Here is a 17,788-nt window from a genome sequence, read left to right on the forward strand (position 1 = left end):
AATAAGATAATTAAGCCAGAAATCTTCAAAGCCCTGCCACTGCCGTTGGTAATGAGATTCTGCGGTTCACCTGAAAATAAAAACGGAAGCAGGAGAGCAGGTAAAGCCACCTGAACTTTTAACAGTGAAGTCATCCATCAAACAGCTTAGTCCAGCTTCCATCAAGAGGTCCTTCCCAGCAACTGGGAAGTTCACAAGTACAAGCCTTAAAAAAAGAGAAGCATTTGTACAGGAAAACCAGCAGCATGACATATTTGCCAGTAAAATGCAAGCTACAAGCAGAGAAACTGTGATGTTTTAGTCAGTGACAGCCCTTTTATTTTGCTATGTGCTGGCTTTCTCTTCTGCAAAAAGGGACCAGATCACATCTCTATTCCTGCCTGAAATGCTGTCTGCAAAAAAAAAGGGCAAAGAACCCTTCTGCAGGGGTGACACTTCTCTGACACACATCCCAAAACACATTCACTCCTCAGACTGAGCTGAAAGCTTTCACAACAAACAAATCCCCTGGCATGTGTTTAGAACTATTTATTGTACATTTTTGTTTCTTAAAGTTAAGCAAAAAGTCTCCCTTGTTTGCTCGCATTTTGTTGATAGGCTGGGGTTCAAGTCTGGTGTGTCTCTTCAGGGTGTAAAGTGCCAGAATACAGAGCAGACACGAAATGTCAAGAACAGCTCTGGTTTCAGTTCTACCAGGTACCTGACAAATGTGCACATACAGCTGCTCTCTCTGCTCCTTGTGCTTTCCAGCTCTCTTCAAAAACAGCAAACCTGTCCCGTAAATCCCCAGCAGCGAGGCCTGGGTGTGCAGCTTGTCACTCCAAGACGACAAGAACCAATTCTCACACACTGTATCGTTACCAAGTCACCCACCCCAGAGAAGTCAGGCTCATCAAACCCCTGCCAACTCTCCTGCCTTTCCCAGGTAATTGCACAAACCAGGAATTCATGAGAAATAATGAACCAGCACACAGGGGAAGAGAAGACAATTCAGAACAGCAACAAAGAAAGCTAATGGGAAAGTATGTTTTAATAGTTTGCTGTAGATGACTGTCGCTTCAAGCCTGCATCACTCCCAGAGGTTTCACCTCCCTGGGAGGACACGGAGCCCGCAGAGCCACACACCACCCACGCAGCACGGGAACACAAGCGAAAGGTGAGAGCGGCTTAGACCAGGAGTTAACTTTGCAGGGAAAAGACAGCGTGGGCAGTCCAGACAAAGCACCAGACTCCATCACCATCCACTACAAAGTCACAAAACCCACCTGTGCTGCGCTGAACGCAGCATCTGACACTGGCTCCCTCCACGGGTGCGGACTGCCCCAGCTTTAGCCGTGCTCCGCTCCTTTTCATTATCACTTAACCCACAAAGGTACGTTATCAGCACAGCCAACCAACCAGCCTTCCTTGGACAATAGCAGATAAGAGGGTAGGTTTGAGAAGGAGACGTTGAAAAGAACAAAACAGGAGATGCTAAATTGTACAGTTAAACGAATGCTCACAGCTAGAAAATGCGATGACCTTACCAAGGACCTGACCACCTCAGGACTTCGCATCCTCCTGGCATAACTTCTCACCTAGTCCAGTTTTTTAAAACAGTATCTGATTGTGATCTGGAAACTCTGTTATCACTGAAAATGCAAAGTGTGCTCTTACAACTCAGGGACCGCGTTAGGAGAAATGCAAGATAACACACGTACCTATGGCTGCTGTGATGCACCTGAAGGTGGAGGGAAGAGGGAGCACTGCCACCTCTTGAACATGGTTACCTTGAGGGTCAGAATGGGTGGGAATTTGCCCCTTCACTTCCAAATTTAAACTTACTTCTATCACAGCAACAGGAGGAAAACATTTCATAGCCTACGTTCCAAAATCCCTCACACCTACTTGGCTGTTTAACTTTCCAACATCCACAGCGCATTTATCCACTGTCAGCACAAGTTTCTCTTCCGAGCACATAAATCTTTCCTTTTTCCAAAGCTGCAGCCAGCTGAAATCTGACAGTTTGAGGACAAAGCAGTAAAAGCGCTGGCTCTGCTTCCAAATGGTGAAGGACACGCTTTCAATGCTATAGCACCCGAGCAGCAGAGCATCTGTGGGGACCGTCACACCACTCCGGGGCCTTCTGCATCAGCGGGGTCCAGGCTCGGACGCGATGCTTCTCCCTGCTGTCTCTGGGCTTCTGCTGATTTCACAGGGACACATCTGAAAACAACACCTGGACTTATCCTGAGATTTCGGCAAAAATGCCCAAATCATTCATTTTTTTCAAGGGGAGGAGGGGTTTTGCCTCTGTGCATCAGGCTGCTAGATGAGCACTATAGATGATGGTTGCTCTGGACCAAGGAACACAACCTCATTTATTAATAAAAACAGATTTCTTTCCATTAATCTAGACTAATTACTGCTGCTCCTCTTTTAAAGAGGTCGCGTGTGGCTCACCACACAATATCAGCACAAGAGAAATTCTCATCTTCATAACCAGGCAATTTTGGGGCATTTTCAATAGCTCCTTCTCTAGTGTCAGAGGGAAACGATGGGAAAGATGCCTCTTCCAAAGAACCGCTTTCATTTTAGGGAATGCTGTGTGATCATTCTCATGTTCAGGTCAGTAACAGCCTTGCAAAATCTCTTTGACTTTATCCAACTTTTACTACTGCTAAGCAGGGATTAACATTAATTGAGCCCACTCCGTATTAGCCAAGGATTATTTGTTAGTCACCAGCCTATAATCGCTTGCATTTTCCAGCAGAGACCTTCGCATCGCTCAGATAGCTAGCAGGATAATCCAAGTCACATTTTCAATGAAATCTACATAAAAACGCACATCCACACCCTTGTCTTCCCCCTTCCAAAATACCCAATTAGTTCAGCTTAGGAAATGCCATAAAAATTAATACTGTGAAATTTCCAGTCTAACAAGTTTCTGGTGAGAAGAAAATATTCCCTACGAGGGCAGTATTTTTTTAAACCCACAAACTTTAAAATGTATCAGCAAATAACCAGGAATTTTCATTTACGGGCCTGTACATACCACATACACATCTCCATATTCACACTATACCTGCACACACTCGGTGTTGACACACCGCAGACAGGGAGGCACAGCCGCGTACACTGATATATTTTGTACAGCACCTACTCCACCTTCTCTACAAGCCTCTACATCTGAAACACACACCTGCAACACTCTGATCCACAGCATCTGGACACTTCCTCCCCAAATATATTCATGCTCAGCCCCTCAGACAGGAATTTGAATACCTCATTTTACAAATTAAAAACTATGATGCAGACAGAGGGTTGCCTGCAGCCACCCTTAAGTGTGTCATGCAGCAGGGAACCAAACGTCTCCATCCTAAAGCCCAACAAGTCCTAATATTGGTTTCCTTCGTGGACACAGCTGGGCAGAGGCTGGAGACATTTACACAAGAAAATGTGTAAATTTTACACAAAAAAACGCATTGTGTAGGTGACATGGAAAATGGCAGAGGCATCTTTATCAGAGGGAGAGGGCACAGCTCCATACGCTCCACATGTACTTGAAGTGCTGACGGAGGACATGGTCGAGGTGTTATTTGGTGAAAGCTGCTGTAAGACTAAGACAGTATTTTTCTATGCAAGCGTAACAGTGTGATTCCAGCTTAGGCAGCAGCCTTTCTCTTAAAAAGCTACATGGAAGCTCCACATACGTGCCCCATCCCAGCTCCTCCTCTGGTTTTGTGTGTGTGAGCTTCCTGCTGCAACACCCAAAATCTGCCTCAGCAACAGCTCAGCTGCTCACCAAAGGGGCGCTCTCAGACCTGAAGGTTTCTTTACTTTACCTCCACTTGGCTCCAACCCCATCACATCTGGAAAGTCATACCCAGCCCCAGCTGTCCAAGCTGAACTGCAGCTCCGCGCTGAGCTGCAGGGATCGGGTGCCCCCGGGGACTTGCAGGGTACAGATCCGAAAAATCGGGCTCTGAATTGAAGCAGCTAAGAAATTTCCTCTGCTGAGCAAACACCTTACTCTGAAAAAAACAGAGCTTTTATTAACACTAGTGTTAGCTACAGAAGGCTGAGACAAAGGGATGGAAAACAGGTGAAAGACTCAAGGATTCAGCTTAGTAAAGAGCAGGTTACCAGGAAATTCCATCAACAGACATATACCCACAGGGAGGCTTTTCACACCAGCACCTGTGTTCACATACACCTATAAACCACAGCTGGGTAAATTCAGACTACAAGAAGATGCACATTACTGAGCAAGGACATCAAACCAGTTTACTGAGGGGCAGTGACAAACACCCACAGAACTTAAGTCAGAAGTGGATGTTGCTCTTTAAGAGATGCTCTTGTTCAAGCACAACCATTACAGCTGAAACACGAAACGTCCTCAGCTTCCCGCAGTACACAAGAAGCCAGCGCAACCTCGCTCGCCTTAAACCTACAAACCCATCCAAGTGCCTTGACTGGCATGAAAAACACAGAGCAAGAAGAATTATTTGACAGCTCGGTCTCGTGCCCGGATGCTGAAGTGTTACTGAAGCCTTTCACCCCGCACTTAACTCCCTCTGCTGCTAAAAAGAAAATCCTGGCAGCAGCCACAAGTGCGAAGTAAATGGGAAGCTATTCTCTGCCAGCAGCTGAGAGAAACTTCCTTCTCTCCTCACTTTGCACGTAAAGAAAACCCCACAATAGTACTTGAGATAATGCTGCTGGCCAGATTTTCAACTGACAGACTCTTGAGGAAAGCCTCCAGATATGAAGTCTGCTCCTGAGGACCCTCTTCAAGCGGATGACATTTGATTTTGGGAACGCACCTTTCCTCGAGGAAAGGTTCACTTTGTTTTCATTCAGTACAGAGAAAAAGAGTACAAAGGGAAAGAAAGAAAGAAAAGTTGCATTTAGTGTGACCTAGGAAAAACAGAGCTAAATAATTTTGATCAATATTTTGATTTCTCTGACAAAAGCCGCAATCAGCACTGACATAAACAACTGGTTAGCAAGCCTGGGAGGGAAGGAGGGGTAAATCAAACCAGAGTTTCAAGACACTTATCTTTCCATCACAACAATTGCCACCAATGACAGTAATTTACATGGCTAATAGGCAGTATTATGTTTACAAAATCATTCTTGGGAAGGAAGGATCTAAACAATTTTTGCCAACCCAGCAAAGAAGCTGGCATTGGATCAGATGCTGGGTTTCTTTTTCCCCCTTTTGTCTTCTATGTGTATTTTGCCAAGATGCCTTGCTATGGAACATCGCACAGTGCCTTCGCCAGCGCATGCAAACCCGTGGAGCATCTGATCGCCCTCCCGCGACAACATGAATTCTCTGACAGCAGGGCTGCTTCGGCCTCTATGGCAGGGGAGAATAACTATCAAGGAGGAAATAATGGAACGATGCCGGCAGCTCCAGATCCTCCACCCTCCACCACACTTCTGACCCCGCTGCTGAAGATAAACGAGCCCCAGCATCTCATACAGGAGCCTTATCTCCCATACGGTGACAGGTCCCATCCCAACACCGTGGGCTAAACCCCTGAACATCAGCCTGAACATTTGTTAATCGCTGCCCTCCCCAACCCTTGTCTTTTTTTTGCTTGTTTTTGGTCACGAAAAGCTTTGTGTATCCTTCTCATGAGTCTTCTCGAGGCTGTGCCAGGAGTCCAACAGGCGAGGTGGACTGGGAGGGCACAGAAATAGGCTGCAACTGGTCCGGTCCCCCTAGGTCAACACGAAAAAAGAGACAAAAAGGGGACAAAAATTTCCGAAGGAACATAAAAGCCTTCTCAGTTGCAATAACGAACAAAAAAAATAAGTGAACACTTGACTAGTTTTCTTTTAATATCAGGTACAACTCCACTTTTGCCTGGAAAACATATGCACCCATTCTGCAAATCAGATCCAACTAGCCATAAAAGACACAGAGAAGACAGTCTTGCATTAAGTGCAAAACTTCAGGTGATTTTAAAGCCTGTAAGCACTGCTGATGCTTTTGATAAAGAAGATTTTGCCAAAACCCTCAGCGTATTCACACTACACAGCATGGGAAATCCATCCCATTAAGTAGTGACCTTTTTGGTCACACCAATTAACTTGATTATCCATCGACAGTCAATTTAGAAACTATCAAGGATGCCCATTTCCCAGCACAGACAGTGAAACATAAAGCAAGGCCTTACCTCATCCCCATCCCGATGCGATGCCGTGGGCATCGCTGCTGCATCCCAGGTTTGCTCCACCTCTCCTCCAAATTCTGCCATCCCAGAACCTTTCTCCGGAGCTCCGTTTTAACTGTTTAATTTCCCAAATTCTTATATTTAACAAGGTGCTAAGCCATCCCAACTCCAAAGGGAATGTGGTTCAAAGACCCAAGCAGGAATGAGAGCAGGGAACTCAGTCAGAATAAGGGAAAGAGCCACAGCAGATTGAGCACAAATGAGCTTCACACGCTGGATTTTAATTCTCCCACCGATTTGGGCTGAGAGCAACCTCTGGGGATGCTCACATTTCATTAACACACCTTTAATATTAAAGACCCATCCGCAAGAAATCCATGAGAGACCTTGAAAACAAATGACATACATCAAAAAACAAGAAAGCATAGAATAAACCAGGTTATTCAATAGCTCAGCGGAATTTCGTACGGCAGTAACAAGCAAATGTGTTTAAAATGCAGATACAGATTTTTAAATAATTTCAGAACATCTGATATGAAAGTTTCAGCGGAATACAGTAATTGCGTATCACAACCACCACAGAGGGTGTGTATTACCCATGGAGATAACACGCTGCATCTGCTGGACTTCTCAGATAAAGCGGCCTGTATCACAACAGCAGGATCCCGCGGATAAAAAGCAGGAGAGGACCCGACTCAGAGACACCAAAGAGCATCAGTGACAGGAACAACAACACATCCAAAGGAGAAGCACCAAAACCTACACACTCACAAGCGAAGTGTCTTGACACCCGCAAACAGGAAAGTGTTAGATATGCTCACACAAGGCCGGTGACAAGCATTTAGGTTCTCCCAGGGAATTTCTCTTCTCAGCAGCTGCAACTCAAGCAGGCATTTACCATCCTGGAGGAAACCACTGACCGGCTCTTCCTCTCCCTGGGAAGGCTCTGTTACTCTTCAGAATTAGGAAAATTCAATGGTGTTTTACGGATGATTTCAGCATACCGGTGAAAGTCAGGCAACCTAGAAGGAGCTCTGTGTGGGGTTTAGCATCTCTAGAAGGGCTCAGGAAAACACAGCTCAACTCTACTTTTTATGAAGATGGCAGATTCAGTTCTAACAACTAGAGATCCTCTCACCGAGAAGCTGTTAAGTCAGAAAAGCAGAAGCAGCACTGGGAGGTCACTTACTCATAGGATTTTAATAAAGGCAAAAGTGTACTTAGAGTGACAGTGTTATTCAAATGTTTACTGCATGCAATGGCATGTTCTGCCCAGTTGGAACATACAAGGAAACTGAGGCAGAGACAGCAAGTGACAACAGAAAAACAACAGAAACAGCCAATGTCACAGCAGCTCCAAGTCCTGTGTTTGGAAAATGCTTTCCCAATAAGAAAGGAAAACAAAAGAGCCGCCAAGCCCTGTGACGTGAATGCTGGCGTAACCATAAAACAGCAGCACATTTTAAAGCATGAAAGACTTCAAAAATAAAATTTAAGAAGTGGATACAAGGACTTGAGATTGTGATTTCCTGCAGCTTTGTGTTTCGTGACTGGATTACCCTGTCCTACCCAAACCAGGTGTAAACTCTGTTCAAAGCTCTTCCTGCAGTTGAGGTGCTTCAGGTTCCTTCCCAAGGTGGGTTTTCCAGTCCCTCCCCGTCAGCCCATGCAGAAACTGCATCTCTCTCCTCTGCTTGACCACTTCATTTCAAAAACTCTGAATTCTCCATATCCACACTCGCTATGACTGACCAGTAGGTCCAAAAATTATCTGGAAAAGGAAAGAGAGATGGACGGACAACCAGACAGCATGACGGCAAGTCTCTTTTCCCTAGAAAACCAGGCTAAAAATACTCTAGACAAGTGGGTCCAGTTCTTCTCCAAAAGAAGTTGCACGAGAGTTGATTTTGGCCCAACATGCACTTGGCAAATACTGATAACAAGGATTTACCATATCCCCTCTAGTATTACAGCTGACTATAAAGCAAACATCTGCTTCCTACAGATAACAAAATGACTGCGATCGCTCCGGGTTTGTAAAGGTTAGGATTTCTGCCATCACCTAAGGCAGGTCTATAATTCTCAGTGTCCAAGCAGAAAATCCCCCACATATAACACTGGTCTCAGTTTTCCCTCAGGTACCCCCCTCACCTCACGCAAAGATACAGTTTGGGACGGATTCCAACAGCAAATTACAATCAGATTAAATATTAATTCCCATCTTAATTATATAACCATGACTGGGCTTAATGGCCAAGCAGCCATTTAAACAGGAGAGGAGCGTGTAAATCGTGCAAGGAGCATCTCTTATGCTGCAAATGCTCCAACCGGTCCACAAGCACCTGGATTTTCCCCTGGGAGAACAACCAGCCTTTGGGAAAGCGGCTCCAAAAGAAGTAGAATTCAAACCATCTAGCAAGCAATACGGTATCAGGAGTCACGAATTCATGAGCCAACATGGGACATGGCAGCACCCTGCCTATAGTTGTGCACTATGGTGATGAAGATCATGTACATGCTGAATACTCACTGATGGACTTCATCCTTATTGATGGATTTTATCCTCTCGACGCCTTCGACAGAGAAAAGTGGGCAGCATCTCTACCTTTGTCAAAAGATGGGCCCTGAGGACACCAGATCAGACAAAGCAGCCACTCCAAGATCACAACGGGCACTCGAGCAGGACACCCCACGTGCCACAGCAACACAACCCACCCCAGCAGCTCCAAACGCAGGTGGCCCTGGTGGCCCCGACGCAGAGCCCTGTACCGAACCCCAGAGCAGCCGCCTCCAGCTCCGAACCAAGCTCCGAGCCTGCATGCAAGGAGAATCGTCTCCCTTCTTCCCCAGGGAAAGGCAGATTGCCAGACTTGTTCTTTTCAAATTATTACTTGTGCCACTCTGAAGCGGCTCGCGTACCGCCAGCGATGCACCCACCCCGCATGGGGCCCCCAGCAGCGGACCAAACTTTCTACAGCTGCCGGGAGAAAGTCTGCTGAGGAAAGTGGGGAGACATCAGGAAATTAGCAGGTTCTGCGTCACTTTGGACTTCGAGGTAGTGAAACGAGAGGGCACCAAAAAAACAAAAAAAAGAAAAAAAAAAAAAAAGAAAAAAAAAGAAGAGGAAAAAGTTTGGGAAAACAAAACAGAACCAAGCCGCAGCAGTTTCTCCTCCAGCCTCACACACGGGGAAATGCCAGCAAGAACATTCCCCGCTTTCGAGCAGCTTTTGCCGTCAGGGCTCGCAGACAGGCTGTCACAACAGCCACAGCACCGCGGCAGCCAGCTCCCGCGCGAGAAACCGGCCCTGGGAAATACGGCACAGCCCCGACCTCGCCAACGCGGCGTGCGGCACTGTCAGTGCCCCCGTTTCTTGGGGACTGTAAGAAATCTCCCCTTCCCTGCACCGCTCATCCTGCCTCCTTGCAGCCCAGCCCACGGGCAGGTGACGCTGCAACACCACGGACAGCAGGACAAGCGGATCTGCAGGCAGGTGACGTCCTGACATCCCGCGAAGCGTGGGTGACGGCGGCAGCGGAGACACACGATCCGCGAATAACAGCGACGCTGACTTCCCAGGCAAAGGCACCAACCGCACAGGGTCACGCCAGCAAAAGGAACACGACAGGAAGGGTAAAAAAACAAATCCGAACTAAAGTTAGGTGATGTTGAAAAAGGAAATCTGCTCTGCAGCGAGAGGACTCAACCACAAATCTGAACGCCATAAAGCTCAGATGGATTTCAGCTGATTGTTTGGATGGAAAGCTCAGCCTGCTTCCCACCAACACGTCCCCTGTCGAGAGCCCCAAGGAGAGCAACCAGCACAACTCCCTCACCAGCATCAACTGAACAGGGGTTGGGGTTGTTTGTTGTTTTGTTTTTTATTAAACTCTTTCCCGCTACTGCAGGGAAAACAGTCTCAAAGTCGGACAGACAGAAGGCTTTCAAAACATGAGATCACATCCCCAGCTACTGTAAACTGGCACAGCTTCCATCAAACCCACAGAGGGGGGAACCGTTTTCCAGCCTTCTCTCCGAAGTATTTCATACCCAGCGAGGCTTGAACTTTGGATCAAAACACATGGGCTGCGGGATCAAATGCAGACTTTTCCCAAAATCACTTTAACCCTCTGCCAAATTTCAGACTGAAATAAGTCCATGTTTTTCTTTTCAGAATCAAACCCACCTGTTGGAAAGCACATCCGCACGTACCAAGCCGCACGTCCACAGGCTGTGCGGACGCACTCGCTACCTCTACACAATACATGACCCGTTGTTAGAAAACAAACAGAAACAATTTTCACAAGTTGCCTAATTACTTGCAAAAAAAAAAAAAAAAAAAAAGGCAAGCAGAGAAGCCACAACTGCAAATTCCAGCAAAGCATTTGAAGTTTTCTCGTTCAAGTGGGTTTGAAAAACAACACCAACTCCACTACTCTCCTTTTTTCTTCTTTTTTTTTTTTTTTTTCCTTTTTTTTTTTTTTTTAATCATTGCTCTCCGTTACAAGCCTCGGGATCCACTTGGCTGTTTGCTCAAACACGCAGGAGATGCAGCTCCCACCCACACCAGCTTTCCCGTTCGGCTGCTGATGCGGTCACAGGCTGCCATCCGTCTAGAAAAACCCACCCGCGCCGATGACAATAGGCCATTTACGTGGACCGTTATTCATTTCCACACAGCCACCTTAACACTGCACCTATATCGAATGATAATCTACCCCTTATGGGAGCTCACGATGTTCCGAAAAAAAGAAAATAAAAACAACCCTGCAGCCGTCCATCACACCGTATTCTTCCCCAAAAAAGCTATTTTTGAAGCCATAAAGACTAAACATCCTTTGTGCTGTTATTATGATCTGCCAAACCTGAACGCACCGTAAAAAGGAATTAAAGCATACAATGACACAGGGATGGCTCTTTTAAACAAGAGCAACTCCAGGGCACACAAACAGCTCACATTTTTCAGGGCAGCTCCACCGGCCTTCACCTTCCTGGCGACGCAGACAAAAGCTTTTGCGGGTCTACGCACGCACAGGGAACGAACCACACGCCCCAAGGTCCGCAGCTCCGATGCCTCTCGGCGCAAAAACTTCGACGGCAAAGGCAGAAAGTCAGCGGCGCCGGGCGTACGTGTGCCCGCGCACGAAGCCCTTTGCGTAACCATTGCAAAACGGGGGATGCGAGGAGCGCGGCTGCTCCCGGGTCACCTCCTTGACCAACGGGACATGTGCCCACCCAGGTGTCCTGTGCTGGTGGGAGCGGGGCGAGAAGACACCAGGGTGCCCACCATGGCCCAGCCACACACCCGGGCCTGCTCCGGGCCACACGAGCGCTTTGGCCCCGGCCAGCCGGGCACAGCAGCCGTCCCTCCTGAGGAAACTTGTTGCCCAGGGGCGGCTGCTGCTGCCCGCTCCCCCCAGCCCCGCTGAGGGGGGTTCCCTGCAGGGGACACCCTGTGTCACCCCCAGACGGTGACCCCAAAGGAGGCACCATCCAGACACGGGTTGAAGGCACGAGTGTGGCCACTGCCCAACCCAGGGGCTGAAAAGCGGCGGGGGAAGAAAACGAGAGGGGGGGGGTGGGGGGCACACTGTGAAAAATGGCCACGGGGGAAGCGCCCACTGAGGGAGCCAGAGGGCGACTGGGGGGGAACGAGCCACTGAGGGAGGCACCGACTCGGGGGGAATGGCCACTAAGGGGGTAGAAGGCTGCTACGGGGAGGGGAGACACGGCGGGGAAGAGGGGCCGGGCCGGGGAGCGCATCCCCGCGGGGAAGCCCCGCTGCCCCGGCCGAGCGGCGTGAGGGCTGGTGGCCCCACGCGCGACCGCCCGTGGGCTCGGGGACACCGACCCCCCAACACCCCACGCCCCCTCCTTCCTCACCCACCTTGCACAGCCAGGACGGCCAAGGCGGAGAAGCAGAGACAAAGCAGGTCCTCCAGCGCCATGTAAGCCCCGCCGGGCGCCGGGAGCAGGGGCCGCCGCGGCCGCATCTACGAGGGGAGCGCGCTCTCCCGCCGCCCCACCGCCATCTTGTGCGAGCGCCCCAGCCCCGCGCTGCCCGCCGGCGCCGCCGGGCCCGCTGCCGGGGGCGGGGGCCGGCCCTGGGCTGCCGCTGCTCCGCCTTTGTCAGCGGGTCCGCCGGGCCGAGCCTCGGGGGCTGCTCCCGCCCTCCGCGGCAGCGGCGGGACCAACAGGTTGCTGCCCGCCCGCGGCGGGGGGAGCGGGGCCGGGCTGGCGCGGCAGGTGCGGGGCGAATCAGCCGGGCGGGCGAACGGGGACTGTAAACATTTTATGGGCTTTTGTAATTATTTTTTGTCCTTTCTCTTCAGTTTGTTGGTTTGGGTTTGTTGGTTTTTTTTTTTTTTTTTCCTTTTTGCCGCAGGTGAGCGTTGAGAACACCGCGCTGCCACCAGCCGTCATAGAATCGTAGAATCATTTTGGTTGGAAAAGACGCCCAAGATCATCGAGTCCAACCATAACCCAACCCTGGCACTGCCCCATGTCCCTGAGAACCTCGTCTCCATCTGTCCAGCCCCTCCAGGGATGGTGACTCCAGCACTGCCCTGGGCAGCCTGTTCCAATGCCCCACAGCCCTTTGGGGAAGAAATTGTTCCCCAGACCCAACCTCAACCTCCCCTGGCGCAACTTGAGGCCGTTTCCTCTGGTCCTGGCGCTTGTTCCTGGGGAGCAGAGCCCGACCCCCCCTGGCTCCAAGCTCCTTTCAGGCAGGTCAGAGATCAGAAGGTCTCCCCTCAGCTCCTGTTCTCCAGCTGAACCCCCAGCTCCCTCAGCCGCTCCCATCGCACTTGTGCTCCAAGGGGGTGCAGGCAAACGGACACTGGTGACCGTATCACTGCAGGTTTGCGGTCCCACTGGGCCCCATTTCAAAAGCACAGCTCCTCCAGGTGTGTATCGTTCATGGGGCTTCGCAGCTGTCAAAGTCTAGCCTATGCTTCTTTTAAAATAAAGCAGATAAAATACACGACACAGCCTGTCCACACCCCGTCGCTGCGGAGAGGGGCAGGACCCATCTGCCAGCCGAGCCCTGGAAATGAGGTGGGGAGCTGAGGGGCGCTGAGAGATGGAGAGAGAGCCACTGCCTCCCCAGCTTGGCTGGGTCCCAGGCACAAAATCACGCTGCACGTAAAGCCCCAGGTGCAGGTTTGGTCCTAAGGGTAAATTAAATGACACCAAGCCCTTCTTTTGGCAGCGGCCGCTGGCACCAAGCAGAAGTGCAGCCACATCTGGAACGGGTAGGAGGGACTCTGCTTTGGCTTCCAAAAGGAGAAGAGGCCGCCCGGTGCACCGGGATGTTTTATCACAGTGGTGTGGAATGCAGAGAGGGCTCCAGCTATGCAGAATATGAAAAAAAAGAAACCTCTTTAATCCAGACCCTCCTATTTATTAGCTTGTATAATGAACTGTAAAAACTTAAATGAAACCAGAAAGGCTGTGTGGTGGGAAGCAGGTTTCCTGTGTGAGTTACGCAGCTGTACATCAGCACTTTGGCCCTGTTAGCACAGAAAATCCCTGGGATCCAGCAGCCCAGCACCAGGTGGGCACCTCGCTGGGAAAGAGGGGGAAATAAAACCACAGCAAATCCACCGACCCTGCTCCTGCACCATCCATACGCTTAGCTCCCTGCAGAAGGAAAAGGGGACAGCAACAGCCTCGCTCCCTCCTGCGTTACTCCAGCGTGGAGCTGAAGAGTAACAACCTCCACAAACCCTCCTTTCTCTCTGGACCTTTCCCACCTGCTCCTTTTTTTGTGCGTGAGGTGGTTTTAAAGGAGCTGTCAGATTGCTTTAACGAGGCTGTAGAGGAACATCTCCTCGTTGTGTCTACCAGCGGTTTCTTTCAGGTACACCCCTGCCCTTTTCTCCTTAAATCCCACACATTTCTCCCTCCTTTTAAGTAAGGACACCTTCACCTAAAAGTCAGGCATAATATAAATAATGAAAACTGCTAGCGATCTGCAAAATACTGCAAATTCTGGCTAATGGCACATGCCTATGTGAAGACATCTAGCCAGCTCCCTGCCAGCAGGTCAGGGTTAGGAGCAGGCACCAGCTTCAAAAGACCCAGGTCTAATTCTTGTCTTTGCTCTCTGCCTGATATTACAGCGTGATTGGATTCCTTCATGGCACCTGTCTGTCTTCCTGCATGTCAGTGGCAACAGGAATTAAACTGACATTTTGACAAACTCAAGCTCGAAGGAGCAGATAACTCGCTGGCTGTGAGTGTACAAAGAACAAAGTGACAGTAGACGTGCCAGCAGAAGGGACATTCCTTCCCCGGGTATTGGCATTTCTGCCCCGATACTTACGGCAAGCAAAAGCCCCCATTTATGCACCGCAGACTCCCCAGCGTTCCCATCCCTGTCGGCAAGGAAGTTTCTTTTTACCTTTCAATAGCTGCAAACCTCTGATACTTTGAACTGAGGAAGTCTGAATGGCAAAGAGTAGCAGCAGCAAGCGGCTGGTGTTTGTAGTTCAGCCTTTTGTTCCTCCTTCGGGAGACATTCTTTCTCTGCTCCAAAAGAGAAAATCTTTGGCGAGTCAGGTATATGGGCAGTATAATGTATAAATACATATCTCGTGGTTTGTATAAGATCCCAGCAATGAAGAGATCATTAGGGAAATCCAGCAAAAGCTGCTATAAATGTATCTACCTCAGCAGGAGCTTTTCCCACGCAGCAGCGTGGAGCCAAGGCAGGACCCACGATTTGGAAGGTTGGTGTAGATGCCTCCAGGCACAGCACTGTGAGTTACAGGGGTTTCTGAACCAGAATTTCTTCAGGATCAGAACCGAAACCCACGCTATGCAGCCCATGCCCACTTCCAGCTGGCAGCTGTAGGATTCAGACAACCAGGATCCAGCTGTGCAAGGCAGTAAACAAATGCAGGTAAAGAACAACACTTGCTCCCAAAAAAAGAGCTCCCTAAAACAAACGAAACACGAAGAACAGGGAAAAGCCATTTCACAGAGAAAGCACTGAGGAACGAGAAGACTCACAGCACATTGTGTGTTTTTATTAAATAGGCAGCGGAGTATGGTCCAGTTCTAGGTTCAGTGTGAATCCTACCGCTGAAAATGTTGCCTGGCTGCCTCCCGTGGGCCGGGCTCAGGGCAGTTAAAGCAAAAGAAATAAATGAAAGTTAATTCAAAGGCAAGGGAGATAGCAATTTAAAGCAGAATAGCTCATCCTCACGATGAGGATGTTCTTATTCCAGGTGAAGGCTGCTTTATATTGTCTTAGTTGAATCCACTTCACGCTGTTTAAATTTGGAATCGGCACTTTCTTTGCAGACTGAGTGTGCCCCCCCCAGACCACTGCTCAGGAGTAGCTGCTCAGACACAAATCCCCACACTGCTAAATCCTTGAGCTCTAAAGTTAAAGCACGTTGAAGCCTTTATAGATCTCAAATGCAGCCTTGCTCTGGTTTCTGGCCATCTCCGACTCCAGACAGGCCTGCAACGCTGAGGTTGACATTTTATGATGGATTTAAGCTGCTCTAATTACCAGAAGAGTTGGCTGCTCCTTCCTTTGTGACGGCATTAGTGCTTGAATGAGCCCAGAGCCGGGCAGAGGAAAGGATGATGGTGCTGAAAACTTAATTGGCAACAACAATAACAACAAAATCAGTCCCCTGCTCCAGCTCCTGGTGCAATCACCCGAGAATTAGCGCCAGCACAAGGCAAGCAATGGGAATATACAGACAGAGGCACAAGGAAGCTTTCAACGGCCGCACAAAGCTGGATCAGCTCAAACTCATTGTAAAACTGCAACCTCGGTCTTCTCAGGAAAATAGAAGCATCTCTCAGAGACCTTTACCACCAGGACTGGCTTCATTGCCAGGCTTCTTCTGGTCTGGCAGCAACTTTGGCGCTAGAGGGAACATTGACTTCCAGACGAGAAAAGTGACGGTACCTCCTGTTCTGTATGTGCGAGCAATGCCAAACAGGAGCAGCTGGTTGCACATAATAACATGCATTGTGTAAGTGAGCAACACAATAAGCAATTTGCTCGACAACCCAGGGACATCAGGACAATTCTGTGTAACAGAGAAGAAAGAAAAGAGGAAAAAAAACCATGTGATGACCAAACCCTAAGAGACCCTCGGTATACTACACATTCATTTCATTACGCTCGCTCTTATAAATATTTATTACACAGCCCATCTCATCATTCTTGCAGGGATGGGTGTTGTGTTATTGTTATACTCGGGGAGGGTTTTGCCTCTGGTCCTGCTGCAGGCAGTCGGCGGTTGCCAAAGATAAATTGGGAGCGAGAGTGTGACAATAACTATGGAAAATGCTACTTAAAATGGGGCTCAGGGGCAGATATTGGCAGGTGCATTGTTAGGAGAAAAACGAATGGAAAAGACGGCAAGTAATGAGATTCGGAAGCTTGTATTTATAATATGTTCACGGCAAAAGGGATTTCTGCAAACAAGAGCCTTGGCCCTGCAGCCAGAGCCGCGAGCGAGCGGAGACTCGGGCACCCTGGAGAAACCCGCACGGGTCCAGGCTGGGGAGTTTGGGTTTAGCCGAGTGCCAGGCTGTGAAACAACCGGGAGGTTGAGGTGTATTCCGATAGCAGCAGCATCTGGCCCTCTACCCGTGAAAAGCTATCATGTTAAAGTCAGGTAAAAAAATTCTAGCTTTTTTAAAGCTTTGCACATAAAACTTGGAGTGTATTTTTTTTTTAAAATTTTTGTCTCTTCGATTTGTATCGCTCCCTGGACATCCCCTGTGCTCTGCTCCTTGCTCTTACTGGGACTTGTCACCCAGGTGAGGCTTTGCAAAATCAAATGCTATCTCGCCTTACGCAGACACACATCGGCTGATCCGTTATTCAAGACAAGCTACTTGGGTTGGGTTATGACAGCCTGATTTAGAAAAACATGCTGAGACAATCTAAGCTGGGCAGATTTTAGATGAAATTCATCTGTTTCATTTAAGTTGGTCTCCCTTGCTGTCACATGAGTCTTTTTTGTGTGTATTTGTTGACCAGCTTGTTCACCATCAGCTATAATCAAATAAAGACCCACTAGAAACATCCTGACGTGTTATAAAGCAGTTGCATAAGAACATCACTGTCTTGTAAACATGCATGACTATGAAAAATAATATTTGCTCATAAACAACATCTGTGGATTTCTCCTTATAGCAGTTACCAAATACCAATAAAAGTTTTGATCCTTAAATAGTCTAAATTTTATACACTGCTACGGTACCTACTAACTAAGGCTGGTTTTAGGCGTAAAGAACACACGTAACATGAAGGAATAGTGCGCGGCTGGGGCTGCCTTCAGAAACCCCCGTCTGGCTCTTTTGTAGCGGGAAGCATGTTCTTGTGCCAAAACCAAGGATCTGTTCTGAAGTTTTACAAGATCTCCAGAGCTGGCTGTAAAATGCCATGCTGGGAGCTGCCTGGTGCACATCCTCATGCCACCCTCTTGTGGTTAACCCTAGAAAACTGAGCGCTGCTCACCCGAGGATGCTAGATTCTTTTCGTATATGCCACCAGATTATTTTTGGAGCGCCCTGCTCCAGGCTGGAGAGCACACGCAAGCAGTCAGGTCCACCTTTGAGCCTGGTGTCAACCAGACCCA

At 48.8% G+C, this 17,788-nt stretch overlaps 1 protein-coding gene across 2 annotated transcripts in view; it reads right to left on the bottom strand.

Annotated features, from left to right (window-relative positions):
- The window catches only part of IGDCC4 (immunoglobulin superfamily DCC subclass member 4), an 89,617-nt gene extending 77,418 nt beyond the window's left edge, over positions 1 to 12,199 (bottom strand). For both annotated transcript variants that reach the window (XM_065641936.1, XM_065641934.1), the window contains exon 1: positions 12,055 to 12,199. In XM_065641936.1, coding sequence (XP_065498008.1) covers positions 12,055 to 12,160 — 106 coding nt within the window. In that variant the 5' untranslated portion in view covers positions 12,161 to 12,199. The remainder of the gene's footprint in view (positions 1 to 12,054) is intronic.
- Positions 12,200 to 17,788: the final 5,589 nt, after the last annotated feature.

The sequence above is a fragment of the Caloenas nicobarica genome, chromosome 10, assembly GCF_036013445.1.
Source record: "Caloenas nicobarica isolate bCalNic1 chromosome 10, bCalNic1.hap1, whole genome shotgun sequence".
In the NCBI taxonomy this organism is placed as follows: domain Eukaryota; kingdom Metazoa; phylum Chordata; class Aves; order Columbiformes; family Columbidae; genus Caloenas; species Caloenas nicobarica.